This window comes from Tenrec ecaudatus, chromosome 10 (genome assembly GCF_050624435.1).
Source record: "Tenrec ecaudatus isolate mTenEca1 chromosome 10, mTenEca1.hap1, whole genome shotgun sequence".
Classification (NCBI taxonomy): Eukaryota; Metazoa; Chordata; class Mammalia; order Afrosoricida; family Tenrecidae; genus Tenrec; species Tenrec ecaudatus.
Window position 1 is genome coordinate 141,189,970 of NC_134539.1, and position 15,305 is coordinate 141,205,274.

At 38.5% G+C, this 15,305-nt stretch overlaps 1 protein-coding gene across 4 annotated transcripts in view; it reads right to left on the minus strand.

Moving 5' to 3' along the window:
• Positions 1-15,305, minus strand: part of CDC27 (cell division cycle 27) — a 60,670-nt gene that overhangs the window by 27,713 nt on the left and 17,652 nt on the right. For all 4 annotated transcript variants that reach the window (XM_075562023.1, XM_075562022.1, XM_075562021.1 and 1 more), the window contains exons 2-8: positions 14,959-15,034; positions 10,431-10,578; positions 8,154-8,279; positions 4,019-4,116; positions 3,308-3,462; positions 2,995-3,206; positions 2,133-2,247 (exon numbers count right to left, since the gene is read on the minus strand). In XM_075562023.1, coding sequence (XP_075418138.1) covers positions 2,133-2,247; positions 2,995-3,206; positions 3,308-3,462; positions 4,019-4,116; positions 8,154-8,279; positions 10,431-10,578; positions 14,959-15,034 — 930 coding nt within the window. The remainder of the gene's footprint in view (positions 1-2,132; positions 2,248-2,994; positions 3,207-3,307; positions 3,463-4,018; positions 4,117-8,153; positions 8,280-10,430; positions 10,579-14,958; positions 15,035-15,305) is intronic.

Below are 15,305 nucleotides of genomic sequence, written 5' to 3' on the forward strand. Positions count from 1 at the left end.
ATTTTTCTTTATCATCTGTTTACCGTTCTCTTTAGTTTCAAAGGAAAGGTCTTAGTTTTACAGAGGCTATCCCTTTACTCTGGTGATCATTTTCCATCCAGTGTGTCTCTGCTTGGGGCTAAGCGGTGGGCACGAGATAGAGAAGAGTTTTAAGACAAATACTATTATCAAGATTTGTGATAAAATTATATATATATATATAGATATATGTTTTAACTGAATTTCTTTGGCATTTAGTAAACAAACAAAACCAAAACAGTTTTACAGTTTAGAGAAGGTAAAAAAGATAATCCTCTAATTACTTCCCAAATTCTATATTTCCTTTGTTTTTACTTGATACTTCTGTTTTCTCTCATTTATCACCTGATTTCTATCCATTTACATCATCAACTTTTTAAAAAGGGGATCTAAGATCATTAAATCAATAAATTATTTTTAACCACCAGATGATTTTCTTCCAAACTTACTGCTACTCTATTTGCTATAACTCATTCTCAAATTGCTAGCTACGAGCTCACTGATAATCATGGTCTCTTCAGACAAGCACGCCTTATTTCAGCCCTTCCTGCATACTACCGCACTGGCCATCCCTCCGAGCCCCGAGCCCTCCGCCCGCCAACATTTTATACTTTTATGTGAAATGGCTGAAAGGTTTACAGAACAGATTCGCTTTCCACTCAACAAAGCATACATATTTTGTTTCATCTCATTGACAGCAATCTCCACAAGGTTTATCCCTTCCTTTTAGAAAATTCGCCTAACTTCCTTGGGCATGAAAAGAAAAGGGGCAGACGAGAGGAAGAGACAGCAAGTGGCGCTTATTACACAGGCACTGAAGTCACGTCCCTGTGCCACAGCTTACCTCGTCCTCACCTAATTTTGGCCTGCTTCACCTGCATGCCAACCGTTACCCTACCAGGCCGCTTCCATAGCGCTAACATGATACCTCACTCCCATAACACAAGAGTAGGTACGTACCAAATTTTAAACAACAGGTTTTAAGCAATATGTACATAAGCTAGACAATGGAGTGTTTTCTGAGCACTTACTAAGGAAGTATTACAAGGACCCCTGGTGGCGTAGTGGGTTATGCACTGGGCTGCCAACCAAAAGGAGAGCAGTTCAAAACTGCTGCCGCTCTTCCAGAGAAAGATCTGCCTTTTTACTCCCACAAAGACTCAGAGTCTTGGAAATCCACGGGGCAGTTTCTACTCTAACCTAGAAGGTCTTAATGAGTCAGAGTCAGCATCGACTCGATGGCAGTTGTGGATTTTTAGAAAAAGCGTTTCTTTCGGCTTCTGAGATTCAGAAGTGGAAAAGATGTTAAAAACAGCAAGCCCGTCTCCGGAGAGCACAGATGTCATCCACACATGAGTCTGCTTTACCTGGCTTCCAGTTCTTGATTTGTATTAAGTTCTAGGTATGTCAATAAGCATTTACACACACACAAATTTAGTTCTCACAGAAGATATTTGGGCAACACATATATGTTAAACAAAGGGCACTTTGACGTCTGCTGTCATATACCTCTATAAGGGGAGATTATACAATCTTTTATTTGGTTGAAAAGAAATTGAAAGTAAAAATCCGAGTCAGTCGATTTTATTTAGCTTAAATAAGCCACACTTCCTCTGTGGAGCAGGAGACCCAGGAGGCCCTGAACAGTGATCGGCATTAGGTCAACCCCTAAGGGAAAGCAGCTCCCAAACTGGAAACCACCCTTTGTTGGTGGTGGTTGTCACTGAGGCGATGTCACTCATGGCAAGCCCATGTGTGCAGAGCAGAACTGCTCCACAGGTTTCAAGGCTGGGACCTTTGGGAAGGGACTGGCCAGGTCTGTCCTCCAGAGAGCCTCTGGGTGCATTCAAATGGTCAGGAGCTGGGCGCGTAAGTGATAGCACCACTAGGGACTCCTGAAATGACTTTAACAGACGGAGATTTTACATGTTTCTTTGACCACTACTGGCAGAAAGACTGGGCCGGACTCTCTTCTCCCATAAAGAGATAGTCTCAGAAACCCATAGAAGCAGTTCTACCCTGTCCTATCAGGTTATGTGTGGGCACTGAACTCGACAGGAGGGAGGGAATGAGTTTACCAATAAATACTAAGCCACATTTTTCATGGGAAGTACCTTTTTGGAAGGGGCTCCGGTGGATGGCACATCAATTACAGAAGTTGTGTTAGTGTAGTTTTGTAAATAGGATCCATCTCCAGGACTTGGGGTTTCTAATGGCAAAATCCCAAAACTGAGAAGAGGTTGAAATCAAGGTGTCAAAAAGTCATCAAGGCATATATAAAGCAGCAGTATACTTAAATTAGAAGGTCTAAAAGGAAGAGAATGGCAAATCAGTCTTGGGGGCAGTGAAGATCTGAGGGGCAGATTCAAAATATAGACTATTCCACCCACCATCATGAAGATTTTTAAAAGATCAAACAAGGAATTACTACTGATCTTGGGAGACTTAAGAGAAATAAAAAGAGTGACTTTATAAACACTAATATCCAAATGATAAAATTACTTTACAAGCATGGCAATTTAGACCTGATTACAGAAGTTAACTATTTCTAGAGAAAATGGAATGTCCTATTCATATTTTAAAATCAATAGATGTAAATCCTGCCTCCATTTTCGTGAAAATAGCAGTTACCAATAACTATTGCTGATCATACCAACATTGGGATGGGGGGGGGGGGTCACTGCAATCCACTACTGCAGGACCATGAAGACGTTATCTTTTAATGTCCACACTAACTGGGTAAGGTTTACTCAAGAGCTTAACATTTTCTCCAATATTTAATATTATTGTTATCAAAAGTAGCGTATGTCTCTTACTTCATTTTCTAAAAGCAGAATAGATTCATTACTGATTTATTAAATGTCTCAATTTCCATAGTGATTTAGAAATGTGATTATTTAGACTAGGTGATATTACTAGTTAATATAAATTATTGTAAGATCATTTACTATGATGGCATCTTTTAAAAAATCTTACCTTGGGGTTAATGGGCTAAGAGCAGCTGGTCCTCCTAGTAAACTCCGGCCAGTTTTTGGTTTATTTTGAACCTGTTTAGATAGTATAGACGTTCCTGTTCCAAGAGGGACAGTGTCTGGTGAAATTACAGCGGAATCAATATAAGACACGGAGGAATCTGTGTTCAAGGAGTACTTGGGATTGGAAGATTCTAAATTCAGTCTGTTTAATTCCTGAAATACAAATTTGCTACCATGTCATTTACCATACATTTAGTTCAGATCATGCTTTCTACATTTCAGAATACTACGAATACTTGCGTATATCCACTTACAATTGTGTCTTGGGGTGTTTCTGTTAGAACTGTCTCAGGCTGTCTGTGAGATAAACTATGATTAGATACTAGTGTTGTACAGGAGTTGGGTAGACAGTTGCTAAAGTTCTGTAAAGATGTTAATTTAAATGTTTGGTCAGGATCTGGCTTTTCACCTGAAGGGACAAAAACAAAAGGAAAACAAAGAGACATTTTTTTCAAGTGTGCATCAATCAGTTGAAATAGAGCCCTACCAGGCCTTTCTTATTTCAGGGTAAAGGAGTCTAAACTATTGCAGACACTAAAATTCTAACACGTCAATATGTCTAGATGCAATGTCTTGGAATAGCCCTTATGCATACCAGAGCGCCCCCATCACATTCATTTTGCAGTCTCTTCCCCAGGTATTCAATTACCACGGGAAGGTTCTTCTCTAGAAAGTCACTGGCTAGGCTTAACTCCTAACATTCTTGAGGACACAAAAACACTTAAGCTAGAACAGACTACTGGATTTACTCTCTGGGGTCGGGTACTGAAGGGCTACTTTGCTGAAACTTAAGCTTGTAAATTTAACTTATTACTTAGTCTCAATTTTAACCACCCTTAGCTTTGAAAAATCTTTTTCTTGTGGATAGATGATTTGTATTACTCCCCCCAATTAGTCAAGAGCACAAAAGGAGAGAGAAGAGGAAATGAGGTTGGGATAACTTTCCCCACCTTCTATAAACCTACCTATTTCACATAATGATTCAAAGGGGGACCAGAGGAAAGGATTTAAACTAAGGCTCTTTTGGTAACATTCTGATCCTTTGGCAAGCCGATCTGTCTTGCTGTGGAGAAAAAGAAACAGATTAAACAAGCTAGGAAACCCCAAACATTTATTTATTCGCCAGACTCCTTTTCCTTTTTTAAGAAATAATTAAATCATTTTATTGGGAGCTTGTACAACTCTTATCACAATCCACACATACATCCATTGTGTCAACCCCAAATGTTTATTATGACAGTTTTTAGAATTAAAAATTAGATAAATCTTATACATATATGTTTTAAGAACACTCTGCTCGACGCTTTCCTAAATGATCAATGTCCCCTTTTACCATGCGCCAATCATTGTGAGTTAGGGCAGGCCAAGTAAAGAACCAGGTGAAGCACACAGAACACGAATGGAAAGGAATGTTAATAAGCGAAACCACTAGCGCCTTAGTGAATTTTGTCACAGCTTTTGATTCCCTGTCAGATACTTATTTACTGGAGGAGAAAGGAAAAACTTCCAAATGCTTCAGTAGCATACTTAATTTCTAATAAAATATCCCACTGAATATTCTGAAAGGGACTTCAAAGCCTATTTAGTGTTCAGATTTTCTAGCAAAGTATTCAGATTCCATTTTTATGTGCATTATTCACTGAGTGTGTATGCACAGGTTTATGAAAATTCATATCATGTATAGGTTTCTATAACCACCAGAACAATCAAGATCTAGAACTGTTGCAACATCCCAAAGAAACGCCTTCAGGCCCCCTTTACAATTACACATTTCCTCAATCCTTACCCTTAAAAACCACTAATGTGTTCTCTCAGGCTATAATTTTGTCATTTTAAGACTATTACATAAACCGGATCATAGATTTTTCTCACTTGCTATAACTTTATGGTTTCTTGCTGTTCCTCATTAACTGCTGAGCATATGGATGTAACTGTTTATCCACGGATCCCATCAAAGGACATTTGGATGGCTTCCAGGTTTTTGTTTCCATAAATAAAACAGCTACAAACAGGTACCATCTACATTCCCAACAGCAATGCCTAAGCATCTTGTATTGTCCGTAATTTCTATTTGAGCCATTCTAGTAGAAGTGTCACACCAAATCCACCGACAGTAAATCAATTCCGACTCATAGCAGTTGGACAGAGGAGAACTGCCTCATAGGGCTTCAAAGGCTTAGACTGCCACACAGTGGCTGGTTGGTTTGAACTGCCAGCCTTTCAGTAAGCAGCCTAGCACTTAAACCATTGGTCATCAGAGCTCCCTAATAAGAGTCTCTAAACTCACTGCCACCAAGTCAATTCTGACCCACTTTATAGTGACCCTAAGGACAGAGTAACTCTGCCCCTCTGAGTTCTAGAACCTCGAAGTCTTTCCCGTGCTGGAATCTTTATTATAACGCCCGAAGATGAGCCTCTCAGATCACAAGGCACTGAAAATACAACTGGGGAAAAGCTGCCTCCACAAAGCAGAGGGGCCACGGTGATGAGGATGCGCTAACGCTTCTGGGACATTCACTTGTTGATGGGCCACAACTCAAGGTGAGAAGAAACGGGTGCAAACATCCATTAATAACTGGACATGAACTATATGAAGTATGCATCTAGGGAGTGGCTAAAAAGGAAATGGCCGAAAAAGAAATGGAATGCACAGAAATGAATGTCCTAGACGTTAGTGAGTGGCAATAGACTGATATGGGGCATTTAAAATCAGACAGCATGATTTACTATGCTCATGTGGAGAACCACAAATTCAAGAAGAATGGTGTCATATTCCTCATCAAAAAGGATATTTTAAGATCTAAAAGTACAATGCTGTCTGTGATAGGATAATATCAACAGGCCTACAAGGGAGTCCAGTTCATGCGACTATTATTCAAATTTACACACCAATCACTAAAGGTAGTGATGTAGAAATTGAAAAATTCTACTAACTTCTTCATTCTGAAATTAATCAAACAGTAATCAAGATGCACTGATAATTATTGGTGATGGGAATGTGAAGGCTGCAAACAGACGGATCAGCAGCTGGAAAATAGGCGTAAATGACAGAAACAAGCTGGAGATCACATGGAGCAATTTTGCAAGACTAACTACTTCCTCGTTGCCAATGTCCATTTTTCACAACAAAAATGGTGGCTGTACACATGAACCACACCAGGCAGGAGGCGAGCCTGATTCGAGCCATGGTATTTTCAATAGCCTCATTTGCATGTGCAAGTTGGACAATGAATATGGAAGCCCAGAGAAGATTTGATGCATTTGAATTGTGATCTTGCTGAAGAATTCTGCAACTTCTGTGGACTGCCAGGAGAACAAAGAAATCTGTCAGAGACGTATAGTCAGATGCTCCGTAGAAGCCAAGATGGCAAGACTTCGCCGCACACACTTTGGCCGTGTTATCAGGAGATATGAGTCCCTGGAAAAGGACAACATACTTCCTAGAGTGAAGGACCAGTGAAGAAGAGGAGGCCCAGCAAGGAGATGGATTTCTATCATGGTTCCAACAAAGGGCTCCAACACGACAAGGTCTGAGGCTGGCACACGACCGAGCAGTGGTTTGTTCTAAGAGTCGGAAACAGAGGGGCTGGATGGCTCCTAACAACAAACTCTTTATGGGGCTTGAAAGCCTCCCCCTCCCCCTGAGGTGGGAGTGCGGTGGTAAACTATATAAGCACTTGGTGCTATCAATCCGAAGGACTCTTAGTTACATTAGCTATACCCCACAGGTTTTAAATGTAGTATTCTCCTTGTCATGCAGTCAGTGTAGTTTTTAATTTCCTGTAAGACTTTGATCTCTGAGTTATTTACAAGTATATTCTTTAATTTCCAAGTTTTTCGAGCTTTTCCTGCCTGTGCATGGCTTTTAACCAAAAAGTAATATTTATAGTACTCTATCTTAGCCATTATTTTAAAAGTAAAAGGATATGGCACTTTTTAAGAACGAATATTCCTACAACATTCCTCTCATAAAAACTTGTCAAGTTCTTTCACTTCTTTTTCTGTATATGCTCCACATAGAATTTATAGTCCGCAAACATTTCCCTGTCCTTTGGAAGTTACTTAGCAGACACAGAGTCAAACTTTACTTTGTCTCCTAAAGTCGGTTCACGTTATCTTCCTAGCCTCACCTTATTTCCGGTATCATCCCATTAGTGTCCCTCAAAACCTGCTCAAATTTTATCAAAGCACTTTGACTGTAATGATAAAAACTTATAAATACATTTGGCTTAATGCATCTCTCTTACTCTATAATGAACCTTAAGACAGGAACGTAGTTTATATTTCCAGGGTCACGCACTAGGTGTCTAGCTGCAGGCTTGTGAGAGAATGACACGAAGGCTCCTCCCAATCACGTGTAGGAACTAAACGTGCTTCTCACAGGCCATTCCTTAAGAGATGAAGCTACCGACTCGCTCTCGTTCACGCTAATTCCCTCCTCTTCTCATCAGCGCAAGGTCCATAGCGAGATGTACTTCTACCCAACCCGAAAATGAGCCCCAAATGCACTCAAACACTTTATTCGGTTTAAAAAGACATTTTCAAGGTTTCTTTAAAAACTGATATTCAAACTAGTCTCAATTTATATCTCGAGACAGACGCTGTCCTCCTGCTTTAGACAAGCAGCCCACGATGCGTGACAGAGGGTAGTGACTCACATGGTGCTTTCCTTTAGGCAGTGGTGGTGGCAATTCCTTTAATGCTAATTATTACCCTCCACTCCTCCGCTAATTCAAAACTCATCTCAGAATCTAAACAATGTTTTTAGTGATAGCTAACTTGGGATTCACCTTCACTTTGAGAAACAAACAAACAAACAAACAAACTAGCTAACTTATTTGCAACTCACTAATAGTTCAACTACCATCGTGGGGAAATTCTTGCAACCTGCCTCAAAATGCTTAGGACAGATCAGGCACGGGCAGTGCTGCCGTCCTCGTTGTCGCTGCCGTTAAAAACGGGCTTCACTACAGGTGTAGCAATGGCACGGATGGGAAAATTGGGTACCCACTTGCCACATGTTATCTGATTAACACATACCAATATCGCCTTTAAAAAAAAAAAATACAATTTTGGTCCGTTTGTATCATTCTTACTTACCAATATACATGTCCCAACAATGAAAGGGTAAAGCAGGCTGAATCACCAAACTCGGTAACGATATCATCATGGCTTTTCTGTTTATTTAACACTCCACCAGATAAGATCTGTTCCCCTTCTGCAAGCCTTTACGAGACAAATTTACAGATTACAAAAAGAGATCAATATAAAGCACTGTGCGTGGCGACATTCTAGAGATAACCAGTGTGCTTCCGACCCTGAAGATCAAGTCCGGGGCTGTTAGAAAAGCTGGAAACGTGCATCTAGACTCCTCTTAGGAGGCTTAGCCTCTTACAATTCCATTCCTGCTTTTAAAAAATGAACGCCCCCCCCCGCCATAAAAAGAGGATCAATTAAATTTAGTTTTTGTATTTATATATCTAGACTGAGTAGTAAACGCATTACTCATGTAAGAAGAACTGGAAGATTATATTAGAGTGAGAGGAAACATACTGGTTTTCATTTTAAAATGTGGTCGTCTATTATTTCTATAATTTCCTGAAACAGGGATCTGTAAGCACATTAAGAAAGACTAACATTTTAATTAACAATTACATACTTAATGAAATGAGTCATTTTAAGATTTTTATACATAGCACTAGAACGGTACTTCATCTCTTTTATCTGTTACTTTTTCTTGATATAAAAAATCATAAATTTGTTTTCAAAATTTTTAAAGTGCTATCAGTATTTATAATAGTTTGTGTTTGAAATTTTGATTAAAAACAAATCATCAGGTGAGAAAGATCTCAAGTATGTCTGCTTAGCCTATAAGCACTTAAGACACTGCCATTCCCAAAGTTTGCAGAGTATAAAAGTTGATCCATAGAGTTCTTTTACTTTCAGTTGGATTATAAAAAAGGGAATAATTATAAATGGAATATGAATGTCTAACAAAAACTGGCTTATGAAACTAACTGAAAAATAAAAAGGAATATTAAATTTAGAATTAGAATGTTAAGATCAGAAATTTGATAGCTATTTTAGGTAGTTTTATTTTAAAAGTCAACAAACACTGGACCAATACAAATATATTTTTCTGTCCATGCAAACTTTGTGAGGCTTATTTGTATGCCCTAGTGTAAACCTAGAGACTAATCAGGCTTTTATAAAAACCCTTGTAGAAACTTTACCATTTTCCCCACTCATACATCATGGAAAAGAGTTTAAGAGCAAAACTATGTTTCCACTTGCTGATTCTGAAGAGAGCACTGTCTTGGTTCAGCTGTAATGCGCAACAGAAATTCTCTCCTGAAACTGAATCATTGCTTGTAAGACTTAACAGTAATGGTTCTTAAATAGATTGATCTTGAAAGGAAACCCTTCATTGCACAATCACCCACTAAAAACCACTGTCGCTATGAATCAATTAAGACTCATCGGGCCCCTATCTAGGGTTTCTGGGGCAATACATCCTTTAAGGGAGCAAAGAGCCTCCTCTTTTACCCATAAAACAGCTGGTGGGTTTGAACCACTGATCTGTGGTTAGCAGTCCAATGCTTATCTGACCATCAAGGCTCACAACCTCTTAAGACACTGCCATGTCCCAAAAGCCCACTATGGTTAAGTCAATGCTGACTTAGGATGGCCTATAAGAACTCAGTAACATTGCCCATAGGTTTTCAAGGCTGAGAATTTTGATGGAAGCAGACTGCCATATCGTTCTCCAATGGAGCAGCTGGTGGGTTTGAGCTGCCAACCGTGTAGTTAGCAGTGGAGCGCTTCAACCACTGTGACGTGACACCTGGGTTGCTTAGCTACAGTCAAGGAGGCACTAATCTCTGGTAATCTCTGGCACTGATGAACTGGCAGGTACACAGGTTTATTCTAACTGACTTAACAATGAAAACAAAGTAAACAAAAATTATCATTTTAGATTTGAGGAACTGATGGGCATTAGTTATGAGTTTCTCCAGGGCTAAAATCTAGTATTAATTATTATAACAATGAAATCTCCCCATCACAAAAATAGTCCAAAGGTAACCGAGTAAACATTTCCAATGTTAGTAGACAAATCCCTCCTGCCAAAAGGGAACACCCTCCTTTGTGCTGTGGGGAAGAGTCCATTGGAATGTACCGTGGATACTCACGTACAAACCGACTTGAACATCAGCCGAGGCACCTAGTTTTACTACAAAAACTGCACAAAAATGTGCTGGAAAACTCGGCTTCTACACGAATATACACAGTAATCTTTTGAAATAATTTTAGTCAACATTCTACCCTGTAAGTAGGACAAAATTATCTAGGGGAGAAGAAAGAGATTAGAAAACTTACTTGCTGAGGTCAACACAACACTTGGCAAGCAGGTATTTACACTGTGGTGTCGCACAACTGTGTCCTTTCAAGAGTCTGTATGCTTTATACGCCTTTCCTGAGCGGTAGTAACAGGTTGCCAATAGAAACAAGGCTTCTTCGGAGTGCACTGAGAACATATATATACAGAAACAAAGTGGACTGTTATTCAGTATGCTGAGTGGTAATCATAAATTTATCTGGTCATAAGCAAGTTTAACAGTAAAAGAAAATTAATATAAACAGAATTTAATACAACTAATTTAATATAAATTTAATATAAAACTATAACTTATGAATTCAAATTTGAATTAGAGAGAAATATTTCATGATGGAAAATTGTTGCCCAACTCCTGATTACCTGCTTCCTACAAGGAACCCAAAGAAATAAGAGAGAGAAGATACTAGTGGTATTTTATAGTTAAGTCCTTAAAAAAGAAAACCACATCTACACATCTGTAAGAGATTTAAAACTCATTGCCCTTGGGTCGATTTCGACTCCTAGTGACTCTGAATGAGAGCAGAATTGTCGCACAGGGTTTCCCCACGGCTGCCCTCCTCACAGAAGCGGCCTGCCACACGAGCAATTGGTAAGTTTGAATGGCACCCTTTCCATTAGCAGCCGAGTGCTTACCCACAGTACACCAGGGTACCTTTTAAACAGAAGACTAGTAAAGTATCCTAGTTTTTAGGTAATATTTTTCTGATAGATTTTTTAGTAGAGAAAAGTCAAATTTCATTAGAGAGAAAAACAGTTATAAACATCACTATCAATCTGAAATAATTTCTACTCAAAAAAAGGCCAGATTTAAAACAACAAAAAACCCCACTATTTTCTCTAATCAACTAAATTACATTCACGATAAATAGAAGGAAAAAATCAATTGTGAATATCCTTATCATGCTAACATCCAGTGGACAGCCTTGACACTGCACAGTAACAATTCAGTTGCTCTCCAACAGCAGAATTGCTTTATCTTCCTGAAATGTTAACTTTAGCTAAAGATTTGGCTAAAAAACAGTAATGTGACATTTTATTCTTATGAGGTTTTTATAAATTCAAAAGTCATATACACGTTCAATGAAACAAATGAACCCTTCTCTGATTCTACTTTTGATTATCCTGAAATGCTAACATTAAAAAAATGTTAATATGTAGTAAATAGTAAGAAATCTGGATATGTGTTAGTTACATAAGCATGAGTCCTACAGATACAAATAATAATAATATTAATGATAAACTGGAAGCTCTCCGGCTTCCAGTTTGGTTCCAGAGGGTTAATTGCTACAATTCAATTGCTAATCTTAGCTCCAATACTATGTCACAGGAAGTTAGAAAGTGTGATCTCGTCTACATTTTGCAAAGGACTAGTTATAAGTTAAATTATAAGAAATTTAAAAAAAAGAGATTACTGATTATACCAATAAACAATGGCTTACACAAATTATTTAACTTCCAGCCACAATAAAGCCTTAGCATACTATAACTACTTTTTTTGACATATAATAACTTAAAAGGCTGGTATATACAAAGGGGGCTTTAAAATGATCACAGAATTTATGTTTTTTGAAGCCCCCAGGAAACAACAACAACAAAAAAAGCCTGTTGTCATTTCTAGTCACATACTTGGGGGGAGGTGGGTGGGGCTGGGTCGGATGGCTCTCAGTATCACAGCAAACACAAAAAAGAGACAGATGCTGAATAGGTTACCCTGATTCAGTTCTCTTCTGAGTTGAGCCCAGTTTACGGAAATTGATTTACCCAATGCAATCTCCGCATGGGATCATTAGTCATTAAGGCGGGTAGAAAACAGGTGAACAACTTTTGGGTATCTATTTTCATATTAAAAACTAAAAATTTTATAGTATAGGACACAAAATCTATATTAAAGGTAAAACTAGAGTTTAAACTAGTTTTAGTTTTGAATTAGGACCCTCAACATAACACAGAAATATACATTGATACTCCCCTGAAGAAATATCTGGGAAACAATGTTTTACAGTATTTCCTCTTTTTTTCTTTCTGTTTACCAGCTACAATGCCCATTCTTCTATGGCTTTATAGCAGTTCACGATTGTGAAAGAGGGGAGGGAACAAAATACACACACAATTTAAGACACATGAGATTTAAGACTGGATGACTTTTCCGCACAAAGGAACGATGCTTCACCGACTCGGTTCTCTTCTCTCCCCCAAGGACCCGCCATATTAGCCACATGACTGTGCCTAAGAGACCTTTCCTAGGAGGTTCCTAGCCACTCCTGTCTACTCATTCCTGACAATTACAAGTTTACAACTTAAAATCTTAAGACTCTTAGAAATGCTACATGCTAGCTACCAGAAGAACAAGGGAGAAAGCTTTCTGTCTACACTGTGACCAAATTAATGGATTACCTACTGAGAAGAACAAAACCATGGCCAGAGGGATCAGGCACTGCAGTGAAAAGGATCATTTCAAGGGTGCTTCAAAAAGTTTGTGGATGAGGGAGGGGGGACTGGGGAGGGAGGGGGAAAAAAAAAGAGGACCTGATGCAAGGGGCTTAAGTGGAGAGCAAATGCCTTGAGAATGATTGGGGCAGGGAATGTATGGATGTGCTTTATACAATTGATGTATGTATATGTATGGATTATGGTAAGAGTTGTATGAGTCCCTAATAAAATGTAAAAGAAGAAAAGAGAAAAAAATGATTAGGGCAAAGACTGTACAGATGTGCTTTATACAATTGATGTATGTATATGTATGAACTGTGAAAAGAATTGTATGAGCCCCAATAAATTGTTAAAAAAATATTTGATACACACAAATAAAGAGGAAATACTAACAACTAAAAAAAAAAAAGTTTGTGGAAAAATTCATTATCACCTAGCTCGATTTTTCCATGAACTTTTTGAAGCTCCCTCAAATGTGCTTGAGTAGAGATGAGCAAAGTTTTTTTTTCCAAATGGCAAGTCTCAACTCATTAGACAACTCTAAATCAATTTAATAGGTACCAAAGTACATTAAAAACAAAACAAGCAAATTCACTCATTGCCATCAAGTCGACTTTGATTCACAGTGACCCTACAGGATTTCTGAGGCTGTAAATCCTCACTGGAGCAGAAAGCCTCACAGTATCCTGATTATTAGTTAGTGGTTTTGCACTGAAGGCCCTGTGGTGAGAGTAGTACACGTGTAACCCATTACGCCAACACATACATGGTAAAGGCTTAAAGAGATGCCTACGAGGTGCTACGAGGTAGAGTAAACTTGTGAAGAGCTTCCGACAGGTCAGGAACCACAGGACACTCTTTATGCATGCGTGTACACTTAGTCCTTGACATTATGCTGTTAATTACACAGTTCTCTTCCCATTTTAAAGATGAGAAAAATTAGGCTCTAGTGTTGCTTCTTACTTAAGATCAAATGGTCAATGAATATCTATGCTGAGATTCTCTCATATCACCTCTATCAGTCTCATAATGCAGGTACACTATCCATAAAATACTTAAGAAAAAGATAAATGGGTGATATAGAGCTAATGAAATTGAAAAATCATTTCAAATAGAAGATCCTACCCATCAACTTCTTTTGCAGTAGTTGGCAGTGGAGGTCACCAAAGCATCCCAGCCCTGATCAACTGATACTGCAAGCCTAAAGCATTGTATTGGAAAGAACTTAGGCGCTGGTTCAATGGGAAAGAGAACTGATGGATTAGCGATGGTACTATGGCTATAAGTTAGGAGTAGCAGTATTTGCTCTCTTTGGTAAAGTGGAGTCAGGACAGATATACCACTTACTGATCTGCACAAAAGGTTAATTTGTAGTAGAACTGATCAAACCCTTTGACTTGGAAATTCCATTTTAGAATACACAATTCAAGGAAATGACTCAAAATGCAAAGAAAGCGGGGGCGGGGGGGGGGGGAGGGCAGGGAGGTACACCTAATTATCTATACTAGCTTCTTATAAAGAGAATGACAAAAATTTATGGACTGAAACAAACCCCATATTACCAGATGTTTATCAAGCATTTACTGCCTTGGTAGAAGGCTCTGCTAAGTAAGTGCTTCAAATATATTCGAATTTAGTTCTTCAACTGAACCTATGTAGAAATTTTTATCATCCTCTTATACGATGAAAAATCTGAAATACACGGAGATTAAATAACTTGTATGAGGTTCTATAGCTGTACAATTAAGTGACCAAGTTATAATTTGGGCAGAGGCCAGACTCTAAATCCATGCTCTTAATAAAAAACAAAATTCTGTTCTAATAAGAAATTTGAAAGAAAAAAAGGAAAGAAATTTGAAAAAATGCTTGCAGATTAGAAAATGATTAAGTAAATTCTACATTTATTGAGACTATCCTATTAGAGAGCTATGGATAAAGTTTTTATGAATTAGTGGCAATCACGAAGAAAAAAATAAAAAGGATAAGCATTCCGTTATAACTAGTAACACTGAGGAGCAAAAGAATACGACGAAATTCCATATCTTATTGCCCATCTTTAGCAGTAAGTAGATTGCGTACCTTCTGCATACAGTCTTTCTGCGAGGAAAACGGCATCTCGGTATGCATAGTGGTTAAGCGCTTGCCATATAGCAGCCTGGAAGAAGGAAAGAAGAACTTAAGCATGGTGACGATTGCTGTGGGGTCGATGCTGATTCAGCGTAATCCCACAGGACACAGCAGAATTGTCCCTGTTTCCCTTTTCTTTTTGTTGTATTGAAAAAGTGTGTATTTAACACTAGCCAACGGGATTCAGTTTAGAGCAGTGGTTCTCAACCTTCCTAATGCCGTGACCCTTTAATACAGGTTCTTCATGTTATGATGACCCCACCCATAAAATTATTTTCGTTGCTACATCATAACTGTAA